This window comes from Nesoenas mayeri, assembly GCF_963082525.1.
Source record: "Nesoenas mayeri genome assembly, chromosome: 6".
NCBI classification, from domain to species: Eukaryota; Metazoa; Chordata; class Aves; order Columbiformes; family Columbidae; genus Nesoenas; species Nesoenas mayeri.
The window spans coordinates 43074109-43094711 of record NC_137545.1 but is presented as its reverse complement, the minus strand read 5'-3'; the positions used below and the strand labels follow the sequence as shown (position 1 = coordinate 43094711).

General features: G+C 48.0%; 1 protein-coding gene across 1 annotated transcript; it reads left to right on the top strand.

The window, feature by feature from the left end:
• Positions 1-19785: 19785 nt before the first annotated feature.
• RPRM (reprimo, TP53 dependent G2 arrest mediator homolog) lies at positions 19786-20121 on the top strand (the record flags this gene model as incomplete). The annotated part of the gene is made up of 1 exon (XM_080346904.1): positions 19786-20121. One exon carries the CDS (start codon positions 19786-19788, stop codon positions 20119-20121), a length of 336 nt encoding a protein of 111 aa, XP_080203030.1.
• Between the last annotated feature and the right edge of the window lie 482 nt (positions 20122-20603).

The following is a 20603-nucleotide window of genomic DNA, read 5'->3' as shown; positions in this document are numbered from 1 at the left end:
AAGAGGTTCAAGTTGCGTGACATTTCTTGAACTTTCCTTCCGTCCCATCGCACACAGCTTGAGCCCTTGGGGGATCGTTTGCACCAAAAACATTTCCTGCTTATGTTCCATGTTTTTCTTGATCATTTCACATTTGCAGTGTTCAGTGGACTGGCTAAAAAAAAACCTTGAGTAATTAATAAGGTGAATTGTGAATTCCTGGGAGGTGTAAAGACCTAGGGCTCTGCACAAAGCCATGGCCTTAATGTGGCAGTGGGATGGACAGCCCAGGGGAGAGGAGACTTCTAAAGTCATTGACTGCAAGAGGCTTAAAGCAAACATCCACCTTCTCCTGGGATTTAGCCTATTTCACATGTTAACCTGCTGCATAGATGAGCTAGGAATTTAAGGTCTTATGTATAGCTAATCAAAGGCTTTATGTTATATCTACAAATGCAAGAAATATTGCATCTCAGCCAAAAAAAAATGGAAAATGCTTTGGTGAAAAAACCCTCAAGAAATGTGGGAGTAATCCCCCCATTTTCTGGTTACCCCAAGCTCCAGCATTGCTTTAACAGGTCACACTGGCACACGCTTTGCGTCCTCATCTCCAATCCACGTACCAGAGCTCGCTTCTGCAGGGCTCATCTCAGCCCAGAGCAAGCCGCACTTCTCTACCAATCTGCCACACATAATTTAGTGCAATTAAGCGTGATTGACAATTTCTTTTCGGGAAAGACTGTGAACGAGACAGGATAGGAGAATAAATAACTTTTCTCACCTAGCGAAGCCAGCTTCCCTGGGGCAGAGCAGCTCGTTAGCAGGGCCAAACGGGGCTGATGAAGCAGAAGTCAACTGCCAGCAGACATCCCTACACCTTCATCATCAGAAATGCAAATGTCCCCACATATAGGGTGGGACTGGCACACAAAATCAGAGTTTTCTGTACATTTGAGTTAGAGGAGGTTCACCTCTAACTCCACACTGACACTCAGACCATCAACCAGCAGGTGATGGTGAGATCAATCCCTGCTTGACCCCGTGTGTGGTCAAACCACAGACCTGCCACAAGTGGGTCTGCACGGCCACTAAAACTTGACAAAAGCTGATAAATTCAACCAAATTCTCTGATTAGCTGTGGGCTGCGTATATCTGGAATAACTTGAGAGGGCCTTTGTCTTCTAATGCTTTACAGTTATCCTTCACTTTCATTTGCCGCATTATCATGCCACCATTCCAATGCTTTCCAGTGCTGCTATTTTTTAACCAACAAGCAGCAGTTCCAAAGTTAGTAGCCTGTTAGGAGAGAAGAGCTGTAGCAGCAGTCTGTTTCTCATAATCTTCCTTTCTAACACATCTCAGAAATCCCATGATATTCTGAGTGCATTTTGAACCTCAGTGGAAGTCAATGACAATATTAGGATGAGTTTGGAATAATTCCTGCTTGAATATACTCATTTGGCATTTGTTTCAGACCTCTTACTCCTGTTCTCTTGCTCTCAGCTATCGTGACACGAGCCACCAGGAGCCAACACATTCAAGAAGCCCAGATTTTCCCATCTGAGGAGAAAATGGTGCTCAGATCTCTGTTCTTCAGGCCAGGCTTTGATGATACCACACCTAAGAAACCTTCCCTCTACAGAAGGTAAACCAGCTTTGCCTCCTGAGACTGGGAGAGGTCTTCAAGGCTTAACAGGTCAGTCCTAAGGATGTGATGAGGCATATCAAACTGGGATTTTCTCAACTTTATTTTTATATACAAACAACCTCCTCAGAACAGATGGAGTTGATCTAATATCTTAAGTCATAAGATAAGGTTTTACCTGTTGTCTTTAGAAGAACTTAATATCTTTTAGCAGAATAGAGCAAGCATTCCCTCCACCCTTGTTCATCTTTTATTAGAAGAGTAGGTTCCCTTTCCTCTTAAGCTATTTGCATATTCAAATAAGACTTCCAGAAGAGCTGATAATATGAAGATAAGCTTCCAGACAGAGTCTCAAAACTGCATGAAGAGTCAGTATCCACTCTGAGGTGTCGTAGCCCAATGTTGGACCTTGTAGGCATGCAAAGACTCCCAGTGGGTGCAGCCGCACCAGTGGGGAATTCAACAACTAATGTAAATTAGATCATCACAGACCAGTTATAACAACCACATAGGTACTGAGCAACATGTCCACAGAAGACAGAATTTACACCAAAGCCACTGCAAAATTATTCTGCCCATGTACTTGGATACACCACCACTGGAAAATGAGGTTCCCTTGGGAAGCCTGGTGTGTCCAGCAATATTTTTCAAAGAAAACAGTCTGTAATGGTTAATACTTGTCAGGCAAAATACTATGCACACAACACCAAAAGAAAGGATATAAAAAAGCATATAAAATAGATACATACTGAGCTTATTTACTGCTATGTTCCCACCCATTTTGCAGTAAAACACCAGTTACCTCCATTAGTATTCTCTACCTGACTACAAACAGCAATACTGAGTCCTTTAGACAAACACATAACTGGAGAACAGCAGCTAAAAAACACAGACAAACCACCTCAATTTCCTCCTTTCACGCTTTCAGAGTAGCCTGATGGAAGGTAAGGAAGATCACAAAATACTTAACAGATTTCATTTTCGGGCTAGAGCAATGTCAGCAAGATTAAATCCTCCTGGCCACAGCTTGGGAAGAAATCCCAAACAGCATAGAAGGTGTGAAAAATGCGTTATTAACTCCTGGTCTCAATGCAGCTTCTGTTCCTGCTCCAGACGCGCTCACACTTGCAGCATGTGATGGAATATAAATGGGGATGTGCACAGTAACGTGCACGGGGAACCGAGCATGAGAACTACTGTTATTTTAATGGGCATTTTGTGCCCAATTTCCTTCCCAGCATGTAGAAAGGCAATTGTCAGAGACAGCACACAACTGTTACAGATATATATATTTTTTACTCTCTGTTTAGAAAGGAAAAAAGGAAAAATCCTGCTCCCTTTTCCAGTGTGAGCTGCAACCCTGACACTGAGCTCCAGAGCCTGAGATGGCTTGTTCAGTGAGAGGGTCCAAAACACCCCCTTCCCCTTATGGAGCAGCTGCATTAACAGACTCTAAACAAAAAAAAGTGTGTCTAAATCTGGCAGATTTCATATCTAATATATTACAGAAATTTCCCTTCAACACAGAAGACTGCTTTGGGTTCTATGCAACACTTGCAATAAAATAATTGAGTATAGAGTGAAAACAGCATTAAAATCTGCTTAGGATTCAGGCAGAGAAGTACAAGAATAGTTAGGCATCCTTTAAAACATTTGGAAATGGTGGAAGATAAAAGGTGGTAAATACAGAGTCCATTATTAGCAGGTACATCATGAGCAATACCTGAAGAGGTCGAATCACTTTGAGAAACCAATAATATCCCCAGTTGTCTGTGAAGAATAAACACAGTTTTTCCGACCTTGCTTGGCAACAGTAGCATCCACAAAAAGCCATTGTGTGACAACCTTGCATCTTAGCCAAGAATATTGGTGTTAACAGCTTCCAGAACATGGAGAATACATCCCAGCACGGTCACAGTGATGCCCTGCAGTCAGTGATGGGAGAGCTGGGGACACCACCTGTGTTAGATGCTGAAGATGTTACATCACATGTATGGCATGGCAACACTATTCTGAATTTCAGGTTTTAAAGCATCATTTTCATTAGAAAATACCTTTAAGATCATGAAGTCCATGACCATCATGCATGGTCAGTCATAGCTCATAGAATCATTGAATCATTTTGGTTGGATCAAGATCGTTGAGTCCAACTATAACCCACCCCTGGCACTGCCCCATGTCCTGAGAACTTCATGTCCGTCTGTCCAACCCTCCAGGGCTGGTGACTCCAGCACTGCCCTGGGCAGCCTGTTCCAATGCCCCACAGCCCTTTGGGGAAGAAATTGTTCCCCAGATCCAACCTCAACCTCCCCTGGGCAACTTGAGGCCGTTTCCTCTGCTCCTGACGCTTGTTCCTGGGGAGCAGAGCCCGACCCCCCTGGCTCCCAGCTCCTTTCAGGCAGTTCAGAGATCAGAAGGTCTCCCCTCAGCTCCTGTTCTCCAGCTGAACCCCCAGGTCCCTCAGCCGCTCCATCACACTTGTGCTCCAGCCCCTCACCAGCTCCGCTCCCTTCTCTCCACTCGCTCCAGCCTCTCAAGGCCTTTCTTGTCCTACGCTGCTGCTTTCTTGGACGTAATTTCTTTAATTTTACAAAATTATGCTCCACAAGCACTTTTTATAACTGAGTGAAATAAAAAAGCACCAGAATACTGCAGTGGCAGTGAACAAAATCTCTCTTAGCAAAATCTTTCCCCCATGAGCTTTACACTGCTCATTCCAAACATCTGTTTTTCTGAAAGTTTCTTCAGGACCAATCCTACACAATTATGAAAGTTTTTTTCCTGACAACTAGATCACTCCAGCATCATGATATTAAATCAATAGCGCTCATGTTGCTGATAATTAGATACTAAATCTAATATAGTCCAAAAGACTTGAAGGTCAGGCATCAAATGCTATGTGATTAAGTAAATATAAGAGAATTCAATTGCTTTTTTTGTCTTACTCTATTGATTACAGAACATTTTTATGGCATGTTGGTCGCCTGGCACTGTGTCTTTAGAGGAAGAGCACAGAAGCTTTGCTAAGTTGTTCTGCTATTAAAATACTTGAAAAACCAGTCCATTTGACAAACCTACATGGGATTCTGTCTATTTTTACCTCTGTCTACATGTTACTCAGTTTAGTTCTCCATATCTCTCCCCATGTCACATCCCAGGGTACATCCCAGACCTCAGCAAGGTTGGTTTGGGTCTCATGGCACCACCCGCTATAATTAACACACTTAATTGCTTACTGCCCTTGATTGCAGGTGTTTCCTTGGAAACAGCTCCTTAACTGACACAGAGAAATCCTCCAGAGTGAACACAGGATTTAAACCTATTTCCCCTGCAAGTCAGCAACCCTGCAACTCTGGATAGCACATCACTCGAAAGCTGCATCCATCTTCACACAGATCTTAAACGCATGCAATTAATTCCTGGAAATCAGCACCTGCAAAGGACACTGTAGGAGTCATCCTTAATATTTCAAAATACTTAATTAGAGCATGCCTCTAAATTTATCAGCCAGGATGGTAGGTTTTTGTTGAGCTTTCTGGCCACTCTGAAGTGTCCAGCATTACTTTTGCCAACAAGCAGTTTCATCACCAGATTAATTAAGCAACGAGGGAGGATGCAAAATAAGGCACCACTTGTGCTTAGCACAACCCGCTGCTGCTGAACACACCCGATGTCTTAAGGCAAAGATTTTTCCAGATAGAAGAAAAACAGGCTTTCAGATGAGCTTCAGTAAAGCATTTTATCAATGCTAGATAGGAATTAATTGCAAAAGATGGAAGATGGGGGTTGACATGAAGGGCATTGGCCAAAATAATGAAGTGATTTGCATCAAGGGAGCAAGTCCCAAGGAGCTGGAGAAAGGGTTTCAACATGGCGCTTTGGGGATGGATTCTGAGCTGATCTCACATATCAGAAGCAGAATGACAGCATTTCGGGGAAATCACAGGAGGATTAGTGGTAGCGTATCATAGAGGAACAAATACCACTGAATTTGACTGTATTTCTAAAGAGATAACACATTATCCGTATCCTCAGGCTATAAGGTAATGTCATGTGTGTTTATTAAAAAGGTTTTATTAAAAGCTTGAAAACCAAACAGCTTGAAAGGGCAGTGAGGAGGAAACACTATTTCACAATAATTGTGACCTATTAGACAAGTACACCAGTTTGACATGAAAGCGCAGGCAGGTTATACGGTATCTTCCATTTAAAAAATGCACCCAGCCTGTGCCCGTGGTGAAATGCATATTCACAGTCTGACTGTAACAACATTACATGATCCATCATTTAATGGCGAAGAGGGGAGTGGGGGAAGCACCACGCTCAGCAGAACCCAAACCCACTGAGCTGGGGGGTCCCCAATATCCCCACTGCAGCCCCACACTGCTCAGCAGAGATGCTCAGGGCTGGCAGAGCTACAGGCTGTAGTAGTCCCGGGTATCAATTCAAGTCATCCCATTTTAAAAAATCTTTTAAAAGGCATATTTTTAAAATATATTTTTAAATGTTTTAAGATACATTTTTAAACAAATATTTTAAAATATATATATTTTTTAAAATGAGCTGATTTACAGTGAATTCCCTCTTGTTCATTCAGGCAAGCAGTTAGCCTGCTGATGGAGGGAAGAGACCAAGAGGAGCCCACAAGCCAAGGGCTGGAATAGTTCTGCTGTGGGACAGGCAGAGGGAGTTTGAGATGCTCAGCTGGAGAACAGAAGCTCTGGGGAGCCCTTATTGTGGCCTTTCCAGATTCAAAAGGGGACAGTAAGAAAGATGGGGACAGACCTTTTAGCAGCACCTGTTGCGATAGGACAAGGGGTGATGGTTTAAACTAAAGGAGGGAGATTCAGGCTGGATATGAGGAAGGAATTGTTGTCCCTGAGGGTGGTGAGAGCCTGGCCCAGGTTGGCCAGAGAGGTGGTGGATGAACCATCCCTGGAGACATCCCAGGCCAGGCTGGACGGGGCTCTGAGCACCCTGAGCTGGTGAAGATGTCCCTGTCATGGCAGGGGGGCACTGGGGGAGCTGGGGAGGGCCCTTCAACACAAACCATCCTGTGATTCTAATTGAAGCTCATGTGCCAGGCTCCTCTGCAGCCAGCGGGAAGGGACAGGCTGCTCACAGGAGAGCAGACCAGCACCTTTCCCCTTGGGTGCACCAGCACCTGGAGAAGACAAAGTCGAGCATCTATTTTCAGTATTCCAGTAAGTCTGTCTCGGAGAGGAGGAATTGGTCAGTGTGTCTGACATACACACAACCAGGTGTTGGGGCAGAACATGCATGGGAAAGCCTGGCAGCAAAATCTCAGCTGCTGATATATATAGCAGCATATATATATATTTATATATATAAATACTTGTTGCAGCAGCATGGGGCATGATGCAACCAATCTGAACTCCAAGCATCCCTGCTCCAGACAGTGGGGAAAACACAGGCTACAACAACAACAAAGCAAGTCACTCAAGCTGGCAAAACGGTCATCTTCACAAAAAACAAAACAAACACACAAAAAAGGACACACAAAAAACCCAGATCAATGTCTGCGGCACAGCTGTGAGGGACAGGGAGATGATGCTCCTGGGCTGAGGAGGAGAGAGCTCATCTCCCGCATGGCTGAGCCCGTTTCTGAAGGGCCCCGAAACCACACGTGTCACCACTGATACGATACACTCACATTACAGCTCCTGTTGCCACTCTACAGCTAAACTGAATAACAGCGACACTGTGGAAATGAATCTGGTTTATCTCTATGTGCAGCTGGAGACATCGCAGCAGACATCAAGTGAGAGGGAAGGTCTGTGGGGAGTGATGGAAGGAGGATTTGTGCTGCTGTTCCCCTCCACAGGGACAGGTGATAGACATATTTCCTTGCTGATTTACCACTTTGGGCAAAAAAACACTGCCCAAGAGTTAAAAATAATTTCAAGTCAAAATTCAAATATAAGGAGCCTGTAAATATCTCTGCAAGCAAACACACGAACACAGGGCTGCGTGCACAATTCTCACCAGCTAATCTTGGTCTTCTCCCCAAAATACAGTCTGAGCTGGGAAAGTGCATTTAAGATGCTTGTTCTGAAATGGTTTGCCTGAACTTTGAGAGCATGTAGGCAGCAAAATGCTGCTCCGCCCTTTGGTGCTCTGCAGCGATGAGTGTTTGGTAAATGGGTTTTCCTTCCCCTCCTGGTTAAAGCAAGGGCAGAGGAGTTTGATGCTACAGGCAGGTCTAAGCACTAAGCCAGACTCTTCAGTGCAAAGTACAGCTGCACGGTCTAGCATTCATTTTAAGCAGCCTGCAGAAGCCAAGAGGCAGCACATTCAAAGCCAGCACTAATAGAGCCACTAGTGCCAGTATCAGCAGTAAGGCACTCCAGTACCACAGACTGACACCAGGGCCATCCCCACGGCGTACAGTAACAGCCCAAAGTTCTCCAGAACAGCCATTGTCACAGAATCAGTTTGGTTGGAAAAGACCCTCGAGATCATGAGTCCAACTGTTAACCCAACCCTGGCACTAACCCATGGCCCTGAGAACCTCATCTCCTCATCTTTATGGTGCAATGAAGACAGAGAGCAGTGGCGGGGATGGAAGCCGTGACTCCCTGATGTCTGTTTGGGTTCAGATGAGCTCCATTCAAACACAGCTGTACCAACCATAACCCTCTGCAGGGCATCAGAACATTTGCTCATCAACATCTGCCCAAGTTACAAACAGTGATTTGTAAGAGTGACTACAAAAATCAGAGGAGCGACCATGAAAATTGTAGGAGTGCCTGGTATGTCTCAAAAGCAAAGGCAATCAAACCTGCATCACAGTCACAGGTTCCCCAGAGCTGTCACAATCAGTGAGTGAGAAATTCACACAGAAATACCCAGATCAGACAAATGAAATATTTGAACTATGAAAGCTTTACAGAGCATCTTCACTTCTGAGCAAAAGTGCCTAAGGAAGTCAAAGCTGAACTGGGGCTTGTGAAAAATAATCTTCACATCGATTGCTACAAGATGAAGGAACCAGGATGATCTGTTATCCCGGCTCCTTCACCCAAACCGCATGGAGAAACCTGAGCTCCAGCCAAGGAGAAGCACTGAGCAGGTACAACACTTACAGGTGTGGTTCTGCAAAAAAACCCTCAGAATTTTAAACCAAATCAACCTATATCTCACAGAAATCCTATAGACAGTGTTTTAAGTTACTATGTGGTTTTCAATTTCATGCTTTAACATTTCAGTCATTTCATATAGATACAACATTCACAGTTCAAAAACTGTACAAAAATACTTCTTTTCTTGCCCAGATACACAAAAAGCTTCCTGTTTTTTTCCTAGAGTGCTACTTAACTGTTTATATGACAATAATTAAAATGAAACTTGAAGCCAAGTACTTTTCATCTCAGGACCTCAAGCAGATATAAAATATTCTTTGCACAATTTAACAGCTCTTTAAAGGCACAAGATTAACATGTGGAGAACAGAGCAGGAAAGGCAAAGCAACAGGTTCAGGTCTACAGAAGCAATATAATGCAGTCAGATCCTTCTCCCACCCCAATGCCCTTAAAACAAATTTATTCTTAAAAAAAAATTTTAAATCCTACTTTTCGTTCACATTGTACTTCTAGGGGCAAGATCTCTTCTCCAGTATCTCCCAGGACAGGCAGCAGGGCTAGACTGGGCTCAGAGCCCAGTTTTATAGAAACCAGGCTGGAGCAGCCCCTGTCCAGGAGGTGGGGAGGGCTGATCCCCGGCACCTGGGGGCATTTGCCCCATTCACACCTCCCAAAGCAACACACCACTTCATCCTATCAACATTTAAAAAGCCCTCCTTGCTTATACATTTAAAAAGTGAATGACTGCCATTCATTGCTATAATCTACACTGTAATTGCTACAAATTGAGGAGAAAATGAGTGTGATGGCAGTGAGGCACAATACTGGGCTTTTTATTTGCTCCTAATAAAGAACTCTACCACACCCTATGACATCAGACCAGAGCTTTGCTACATTATCCTATGATTTAAGGCACTGGGAGAGAGGAAATTAAATATTGATTGCATATTATCAAATTCTGACAGATTGTACAGTCTGATATACTGTATTGTATATTTATAAGTATTAGACTTGATCATACTAACTTTAAAAAAGAATTGATTAATATTGGTGGTGATCTCCCCTAAAGAGAAATAGCTCCCTCTCCAAAATGTCTTTCATTCTTGGTCTACCATGAACACCTAAAACAAGGTAGCAGCATATCAGTAAAACTGAACCCCGACGTGTGCTGTATTAATTAATTAATTGGAGAACCAGGTGCCTGCAAGCTGGGAATGTCACATTCGGGGACCAGTTTTTGTTCCCAGGGACCTTTCTTGTGTTTTTGTAGCACATGTGTGAGGTTTGCAGGGAGATAGAATAATGGAAAATTTGGATTGGAAGAGACCTTCAAAAGTTATCTGTAATAAATAAATAAACACATGGGAGGGCAAACTAGCACCAGAAAATAATGAATCCTTATGAAACAAATTGATAATTAAAACTGGCTATTGAAATTAACCTAAATCATGTTACTATAAATATTTTTGTTAAAAAAACCCACAAAACACGACCAAGAGAAGCATCATTTAAGGAAAGCAGGCTCTGGGGTTGTCTGACAGCAGGGCCATTGCAAAGTACTGTCTGCAAACAGCTGGGAAACGGATCTGCTCGTGATGGGTGATACCGCAAGTGAGGTAACGCTGCTGCAAGGGGGGATGTTGTCCCTGGATACAGCCCACGGCTGTGTCGGAGATGTTCCAGCTGTTGCAAAAGTGCTGTGATAAATGACCTGCCATCGCTGGGTGCTGCGGAGGGGGGCTGCGGGGAAGCAGCTGTCCCTGCTCCCACGTACCAGCCATCGCTGCTCTGCTGTTTACAACGGGATATAAAATAAAGAATAGAATAGAATAGAATAGAATAGAATAGAATAGAATAGAATAGAATAGAATAATAAAATAAAATAAAATAAAATAAAATAACATGAATTAACATGCACTGCTCTTGATGCACTCTTGTGTCATTAAAAGCACAAAGTTTCCCATAATATATAATCCAGCAGCAGCAGTTGTCCCGCCCAACGTTGCTCAGGTCCATATTTTCAGCAAAGATTTCTGTGAGGAACCAGTATTTCCCCACTGAGCGGCATTGCCCATTTTCTGCACTGATTTGACCCAACTTGTACATTGGGGACCCAGTGCCCAGCTCAGGAACCAACCGGCCCTGCTGACCCTGAGCAGGCCATAGTGATGCCCACACCTATACAGTTCAAAACAAACAAACAGACAACTGTTTTGACCCAAAGAAATACAATTTTCTCCTGATTTTGTATATGAGCATTCCTGCTTTTCAGCTAGCTCAACTCCCTAATTAGCCAAAGGTTTTCCTCTTTGAGCTTGAGGAAATTGGTTTAATTTTAAATAATTTTGTAGTGCTTACTTTAAGCTCCCTTCCAGAAATAATTTTATTACAAATGTGGTTGAATTCTTCCCATTTCAATGCTAATAACAGTTTCATTAAAACATCATTTGTAAAGTCATCCTTGCACCTGAAGGAGCAGCATTGCTGTGCACTTTGTGTTTGCAAAAGCCGTGTTTTAAGGAAGAAACCTTTCAAATGCCTTTGCTGACTGAGAGCCAGTCTTTCAGAAGAGAAACCCTATTGAAGTGCATTTCATGTTAAATCAACTTTTAATGAGCAGGTAAGTGCTGCGCAGGATCTACTCCAAGGCCTGTGGACCCATCAGGGGATGGTGGATCTCCAAACCTTCATGTGCATCCACCCAGACCACGGCAGCTCCACAGCTCTGGCTTTGCAAACACCCAACTGCACTCAGTCTCCTGGGCCTTAGTGTTCCCCATTCTCCTCCTGAGCCTTTGGAGGAAGACAACTTGTCTTCTGGGCTTCTGCCCCACCGCTGGGCTGCCTCCGTGCAATGTCACCTTCAACCAAGCCCCAATGCTGCTTTGTAGAGGAGGTGTCTCCACCAGTCTGACTCCCACCTGCACCATTTGTTTGTGACCTGGAGTTGTTTAAATATTGATTCAGGTGCCCGATGCATTTTTTCCCAAAGCAATCCGTTATAGAGTAGGTCTGTGTGAGATGTGAGGAACAGCTGTGCCTGCACAAGGTGAAGGCATCTCAGCAAGGTGCCACCCCTGTCCTCGTGCGGGGTACAAGACAGGGACCCTGGGCATTTGCTCAGCCTGTCTTCCCTGGCAATGCCGAAATAAGCCTTCCCTGGCCCCAGAGAGTGTGTTTAGAGAAGGCTCTGGGGAGACCTTTTTGTGGTCTTTTATACTAAAAAAGGGCTGATAAGAAAGATGGGGACAGACTTTTGAGCAGGGCCTGTTGTGACAGGACAAGGGGTGATGGTTTAAACTAAAGGAGGGAGATTCAGGCTGGACATGAGGAAGGAATTGTTGCCCTGAGGGTGGTGAGAGCCTGGCCCAGGTTGGCCAGAGAGGTGGTGGCTGAATCATCCCTGGAGACATCCCAGGCCAGGCTGGACGGGGCTCTGAGCAGCCTGAGCTGGTGCAGATGTCCCTGCTCATGGCAGGGGGGGCACTGGGGGAGCTGGGAAAGTCCCTCCAACTCGAAACATCCTGTGATTCTCCATTTGCAGCGAGCAGGAGGCACCAAGGGGTCTGGCAGCTCGGTCCCCAGGCAAAGCTGTAGGACCCAAGGTTCACACCACATCAGCACGTTCCAGCACATCCTGACAGATGTTTCATACAGCATGTCAGGCTCCCGCCACACGGGATGGCTCCTCAAGCCTGATTTTGAAGTCCAGAGAGGACACAGAAAGCTGGTGACACGCTGGGAAATGCGTCAACATGCGCTTCCCACGGGGTTCATGCAGGAGAGCACTTCTGTAACATGAAGATGTATTTCTTTGTGTCATGTCCATATCCAATTTTTACAGCTGTCTCCTTCTTTCTCACCAATTACCTCCATCCCAGTGGGGAGCCGAATTACATGCCAAGACAGTCTGGAGTGAGTACGAAGCCTGTTGGTTTTATTCAGTGAAAAACAAGTCAATATATCAATTTACATAATTGCAACCTTTTGGGAACAAACGATTCTTCGTAGCACATCTGGCCAGGTGCTGTGACAGCCCCATCAAGCTGCACCTGCAGATGGAAAGGAAATTATAATCCTTGAAGAAAAATGGCAGCGAGCACCTCAGGGAGACAAAACTCTTCATTCTGTTCTGTTCTATTCTATTCTATTCTATTCTATTCTGTTCTATTCTATTCTGTTCTGTTCTGTTCTGTTCTGTTACTCTATTCTGTTCCGTTCCATCCTATCCTATCCTATCCTATCCTATCCTATCCTATCCTATCCTATCCTATCCTATCCTATCCTATCCTATCCTATCCTATCCTATCCTATTATTTCTATTCTATTCTGTTTCAGTGTACCTTCATTTTCTTTCAGCAGTCATACCCCTATTTGTATCATCCTCACTGCCAACTGAGTCAAACTACAAAAATGTACGGGATCATTTTCCAAGCTTTCATTATCAGTTACTGCACTTTTTTCCTAACAAAATGGAGGAGAACGAAGTCGTGAATATTTGTGCTCGGAGGCGCGGAGGATGCTGTTGTGAGATATCATCTCTGCTGGCAGCGTGAGGTCTCAGCTGGGGACCAGGATGAAAGAGGCAGAGTTACAAGTCTTTCTTAAAATAAATAAAAACCCTCCTAAAAAGCACCTGTCTGTTCTCTTCATTAAGCTCGCCTGATGGAGGCCTCGGGGGAGCTGATCAACACGAATATATTTCCACATCTAAGTAGAATAAATATACCTAAAATCAGTCACCAAATGAGAGTGTATTTATAGCTAATTACCAGCATAACACACCCGGAATGGAACAGAGTGTTTCATACATCCGTCGACTGGCGTGTTTTATGAATACACAATTTCTCGCTTCCTCAGATAAAGTATTTAAAAGACTGAACCTTGTTTTCATTGCCTTGATCAAAATAGAACAAATTAAGGTAATAAGCAAAAAAGAAAATGTAGGGAGAAAAAAAAATGAAAAAAAACAAAGCAAGCCTGCAGTTTTCTAACATTTCCCTGGGGAGATCCCCAAGTGTTTATTGGGCACCGTAATTCCCGGGGTGATGCGAGATGGTTGTGAGCAGAATCACAAAATTGCTTTGGTTGGAAAAGACCCTCAAGATCATGGAGTCCAAGCGTTCCCCCACCCCTGGCCCTGCCCCTTGTCCTGAGAACCTCATCTCCTGTCCAGCCCTCCAGGGCTGGTGACTCCAGCACTGCCCTGGGCAGCCTGTTCCAACGCCTCACAGCCCTTTGGGGAAGAAATTGTTCCTCACATCCAACCTCAACCTCCTCTCCCCGCCCCGCTGTCCATTCTCTCTGCAGCAGCAAACACAAGTTGCTCCAAAGTACCAAATCCCACCAAAGTACCCCACAGCGAGCACTGCGACACAACATATCCAGGAGAGGGAGAAATATGGCCCAGATAAGAGCAGGACTGTCTACAGCACAAAATATATGGTGTTTTTGACAATGAGCTTTGGATCACACCTTTGCACATGAACTCTTGCAGCAAGAGGAAAGGACTGAGAGGTTTCTGCAAAATATAGGGCAGAAACTGGAGTCTCCTGTTTACTTCAGAGAGGTTTGAACTGGGTCGCACAGACATTTAACAGCCAAAACAGCCCGTGATCTTTAGCCCCATCAAACCTGTCACTGTAGTCATTATCACGGTGTATCTTGAAGAACAAAACATTGTATTGACTATATAAGAACACAGATACGTCTAATGTATTGCAGGTGAAACTAGCAAGTGTTGGTAATAGGTACATTATAAACAGATGGGCTAGTTTATATACTATTTAATTTCAACCAGCTTTTTTTCATGGCTGCTGTGGAAAGATATTGAAATAATTTGTATTAGTAGATTCACACCTATAAATGAAGCCCATTAACATAGATGTGTAAACCCATGACTGTCTGGTCCTTTCATGTTTTTAAAATGCTTCCCACAGCATAAACTCTTTATACCTGAGTCCACAGACATGCTGCTCTTGCTGCTGTTGTATTATTAATCTGGTTTTAAAGATAATTATCACTGATTTCTGCTTGCTGCTTTGGTTTGGGTTGTCTGCTTTATGAAGCACAAGCAAAACTAAACTTGGGAGTGTCCAGGTTTGGGTTTTTTAAGCACTAACCACAAGGTATGGATCTGCCCAACACCAGAACGAAGTTCCTGAACAATTTCAGGTTTTGTCATACAATCATATCATGATGTTTGAATAGAATATAGGACTGTCCCCAAGTCCCTTCTGCCTTCTCCCCCTCATGGCCCCAAATCCACTCTTCCCTTATCCTAAAGCTTTATGACACAGCTCTCTGTCCCCGTCCATGCTCGTGTCCCTGTCTGTCTCCATGTCCCTGGTCGTGCCCATGTCCGTGTCCATGCCCATGTCCCTCTCCTTTCCCATGGCTGTGCCTGTGTCCCTGTCCGTATCCACGCTCGTGTCCATCTCCATGCCCATGTCCTTGTCCCTTCCCATGTTCATGTCCATGTCCCTGTCTGTGTCCATGTCCATGTCCCTGTCCATGTTCATGCTCGTGTCCCTATCTGTGTCCATGTCCATATCCCTGACCATGCCCGTGTCCCTGTCCCTTCCTGTGTCCTTGTCCCTTCCCATGTCCATGTCCATGTCCGTGCCCGTGCCCATGTCCCTGTCCTTTCCGTGTCCCTGTCTATGCCTGTGTCCCTGTTCCTTCCTGTGTCCATGTCCCTGTCTGCATCCATGTCCGTGCCCATGTCCCTGTCCCTTCCCGTGTCCATGTCTGTGCCCGTGTCCCTGTCTATATCCATGGCCCTGCCCATGTCCATGTCGCTGTCTGTGTCCATGTTCGTGCCCATGTCGCTATTCCTTCCCGTGTCCCTTTCCATGCTTCTGTCCCCGTTCCTGTCCCCGTCCCCGCTCCCGCCAGGTGTCACTAGGTGTCACTGCTGTCCCTGCGATGGCGGCTCCGCTCGGGCTGTGCCGACTCAAACCGCCGCATCAGCTGCGCTCGGCCCGGGGGAAGAGGCACCAGAGCCCCAAATCTGCCGCTCAGGTGGGTGCCAGCCCCGCGCAGGGAGCCCGGGGACACCGCCACCCCGGCAGCGACATGTCCTGAGCTGCATTTTGGGACACCCCTCTCTGGCTTTTTGGAGCACCTGTCTCTGGGTTTTGGGACACCCCACTCTGGAGTTTTGGGACACTCCTCTATGGATTTTTGGGGACACCCATCTCAGGGGGTTTGGGACACCTATCTAAGGGGTTTTGGGGACACCTCTCTCTGGGTTTCGGGTCACCTCTCCCTCAGCGCTGCTGGCCCGGGCTGCAGCAGGTGTGGGCAGCACAAGCCCTGACCTTGCTCACACTGTCCTGCCACTGGCCAGGCAGTTCCCCAGGAGCTGGGGTTCAGTTTGAGCCCCACAGGACAAAGGCAGCGCTCGGCCAGACTGTCCCGCACTCCCGCAGGTGTCTTTATGTCTGTTCCTGGAACGCAGCTGCTCCCTGCTCAAAGGATCCAAAACACACAGCCCTATTCCCATCCCTATCCCCACCCCATCCCATTTCCACCCTATCCTTATCCTATTTCCATCCCCATCCCATCCCCATCCCATCCCCATCCCCATTCTCATCCCTTCCCCATCCTTGTCCCATCCCACCTCCATCCCATCCCCATCCCCATCCTCAACCCATCCTTGTCCCATCCCATCCCATCCCCATGCCATGCCATGCCATCCCGTCCCTTCCCATCTCATTGCATTGCACCCCATCCTCATCCCATCCCCATCCTTGTCCCATCTCACCCCCATCCCATCCCATCCCATCCCGTCCCGTCCCATCCTCATCCCCATCCCCATCTCCATCCCCATCCTTATCCTCATCCCATCCCCATTTCCATCCCATCCCATCCCCAGCCCCAATCACTCACGAAGCTGGGGCTGCCCCGCAGGTGAGCTCAGGGTGCCTCCAGCCCATGCACAGCCTTGCTCCCTCCAAACCTCCTGCACACCCAGAAGGTGTAAGGTGCCCGTAGGTGAGCACTGAGGCTCTGCATGGCCGAGGTGCTCAGGGCGAGGGGCATAGGGTGGTGGGACCCCCCAGCAATGCCACCCTGCCAGAGCAGGGGATGGGGGCAGGAACACTCCCCCAGGTCTGGTTTCTCCACACCAACCACCCAAATCCCACCCAGGATGCTGGACCCACCACCTCCTCCAGCCCCAAGCACCACAAGTCACAACTGTGTCACTTCATACAGGTGGTCTTTGCCCTAATCTGCCTGTTCGTACATTGCTGAAATGAGTTATGCTTTTTTCTCCCCCTTCTCTTCTAGATGTTTTTTTTCCACATCAAAACATTGTAAACGAGAACATTCTTTTCCATCCTGTAGCTCCACAAAATTCCCCTTAAAGCACCTCCTGTTTCTTGGTGTCTTCTTGCTTCCAATTATCTACAAAGCCAGAGAAGAGTGATCCCTTTCCTGAGCCTTTACATGCAAGGTCTCTGTATCCGCCTGACACCGCAGCTGCTGAAATCTCTACCCCCAAAGCTTTTGGCCATTTTTTTTCATTGGGCAAGATGAAATACACTTCACTCTTCAAAGCTAATCCAATTCTGGTTTGCAAATCTTTAAGGTATAAAGAAGAACAAAAATAACAGGCATTTCAAGAGGTTAAATTGCATATCTTGCCTTCATCCTGCTATTAAATTACAGTGGCGAGGTGTGGAAAACATAGTTTTGCCTGCTTAGACCACAACTTGCTCTTTACATTGTTCTCTTATCACAGGAAACCAATACAGATGAAATCTGATTGTTAAAAGCTACCATATGTGTGAACAGAGATTGCGTCCTCCACAATTTCTCCCTTTTGCACATTTTGGCACAACCACACTTTGTTATGCTGCGATGTCCCGGTCTCTAACATGGGTCTAACGCTGCTTCCTCGGGGCACGATGAGACTCACTTGTCAGAAGGCATTTCCTAAGCACTTTAAGTTTAGGATTTGCCAATAATTAACCCGCAGAGACTTGCTAGTGGTCCAACAGAGCGCAAGTAGGCACATGGATCCAGCTCTCCTGACCCCTGGCCCCAGCTTTTCAGGACTTAAAGTGTACACAGGACTTTCCCAACATAACTCGGGGATGGGAACCATTTTCCTGACATAGCTCAGGGATGGGAACCGTTTTCCTAACTGCTGCTCAGAGGTGCCAAAAGCCAATAAAAGGGTAAGAGCGCCGGGGGCATCCACACGCCGGTGCAACCACCAGCTGCTTTGCACAGCAAAGGGAGAAGGCAGACAAACTGCCCGCTGCAAAAGGAGTCAGGCGGAGTTTAAATGTCTCTTCCAGCATTCTCCTCTGGCTAAAGCAACTGCCAGCATTCCCATTGCTAATTAGAATTAATACTATCTTCTTCCTCCAACAGTAAAACAAAATGTTCCTGTCGTGTCCCATCTGATAAGGCAGCAAAGCTCATCCTACGGCCTCGTAAGTGGGCTGCTCTGGCTGCTCTGGGCTCTGCGGGGAGGGGACCCCCGCGGGACCTGCACCCCCAGAGCCCCAGGCCAACAGGATGGGGTGCACTGAGATGAGGATGTGAGTCACAGCTTACCTCTGGGCTCTGGGTGCTTGTGTCAGGTAACAAATAACAAGCACACAAAGAAAAATTAGCTGCGAGGCGTTCAGAAAACATCATTTGTCCGTGCCAGGCCTCGACCTCCCCGCTAGTTTATTCCTTTGAGGACCAGCCCTGGACAGTGTAAGGTGCCGTGTGGCCATTGCACCCCATCCTGCCATGGGCAGTGTTTGCTGGCAGCCCCAGGCAGGCCCCATCCCACTGATTCCTCTGGCTGTTTGCGATAATTAAATCTCCATTTGAGCAAAGAGAGGGCAGGGTTAACCATGGCAGCAGCCGCTGGCCGCTTGCAGCATCTACATCCTCTGCTCAGAAATACCCCAAGTCATCGCGGGGCTGGAGCTGCTGCCACCCTCCACTTATCCCCCAAACCTCTAAACCGCAGGTGGGGCCAGCCCTGCCCTGCCCTGCACAACTGCTGATGGGGACACAAGCCCTCTGCCATCCCCAGGCACCTGGGGGCATCTTGGGAAGCAGCTTTGGTCCCCAGGGCTGAGGATGTTGTCCAAGATGTACAGCCTTAGCCACGCAAGGTTGCTCCTGGTGGCATCTCTCCTGGGCACCGTGGCCTTCAGCAGCACATGGGGAAGCAGGGACCTGAAAACTCATGGGCCTGTGCAGTGGCTGAACCTTCAATGAAATCGATTAAATCTGAAGGGATATTTGGGGAGGGTGAGGTTCAGCTGACCCTGTCCTCAGATCCCCAAAGGGCTGGTCCAGCTCTTTATACAGCCCTGGGGACCAGCACTGCACCCCTTTACTGCTGAAACCTCCTCTGAAAGACGTTTCCCAAAAACCCACACCCAAGAACTTGCTCCCTTAAAAAGCCACTTGGAAAATCCTGCTCCCCCTGATCTCTGAAAGCCTGTTCCTCTTAAAACACTCCCCAAACACCACTCCCGTGCAATCCATCCCTCGCAGTATGCTGCCTTAAAAAAGCCCGTCCCTGAAACCCACTTGCAAACACCCACTGACCAAAACTCACTGGCAAAAATCCTGTGCCCCCCAAACCCCACTCCCCAAGCCCCTCCAAACTGCTGCCTTAAGAACCCGCTCCCTGCACCCCGCTCACAAAATTCTCCTCTCCCAAACCTGCTCCCCAAACCCCCTTCTCCACAACCTGCTCCCCAAAACCCGCCCCCTGCGACACTCTTGTTCCCTCGCCCCCCCCTCCCAAATCCCCCTTCTCGACGCCCGCCCCCCCCTCCCAACCTCTGCCTCCCGCCCCCCAAACCCTCTCCCCTCCCTCCCTCCTTCCGTCCCTCCAGCCCCCGCCCCGGCCCCGCTCCCCGCCCGGGCGCGGCGGGGCGGAGCGGAGCTGCGGGGAGCGGAGCGGGCAGCGCGGAGCCTCCGCCGGCGCGGAGCAGCGCGGAGCGGCTGGGCAGGGCTGGGCACGGCTGGGCTCGGTACGGCCCGGCCCGCCTGCATGCGGCGGCGGCGGCGGCGGGGCGGCCGTGCGGGATGAACGGCTCGGCGGCGGGCGGAGCGGGCACGGCGGCGGCGGGGCTGCTGGCGGGGGCCGGCAGCGCGGCCGCGGAGCTGGAGCGGGCGCTGCGCTGCTGCACCGCCGCCTCCGTGGTGACCGACGGCGGCGGGGAGGCGGCGGAGGAGCGGAGCCTGTACATCATGCGGGTGGTGCAGATCGCCGTCATGTGCGTCCTCGCCCTCACCGTCGTGTTCGGCATCTTCTTCCTCGGCTGCAACCTCCTCATCAAGTCGGAGGGGATGATCAACTTTCTGGTCAAGGACCGGCGGCCGTCCAAGGAGGTGGAGGCGGTGGTGGTGGGACCCTACTGACCGCCGTGGGCCCCGCAGCCGCCCGCCCCGACGGCCCCGGCCCGGGGAAGCGGAGCTGGGCCGGCCGCTCCCGGCGCTGACTGCACCGCGGCCATTCCTCCTTCACGCAGACTGACTGGTGCTTTGGGGGTTGTTTTGCTCCTTCAAAACAACAACAACCGAACCCCGAGATCCCGGTGAGACGTGCGGGGGAGCCCGGCGCGTGCGGCCCCCGCAGCCGCCCCGTCCCGACCCGCGGGTGCCGAAGTAAAAACGTGCTCTAACGGCAACAGGTCTGGGGTTCCTTCTTTCGTTCGCGGTCATCAACGCCTCCGGTGCGGGGTCCCGGTGGGTGCGGGGTCGGGGGGCTCCACCGCCGCGGGTCCACGGGGTGAAGCAAACGCCTCGTCTTTGCAGGTTTTTGCTTTGCAGCTGTGCTACAACTGGCATTTTGGCCGGCTTTTGCAGCACCCCCCGTTGCAGCAGGCGGGTGAACGCGGTGC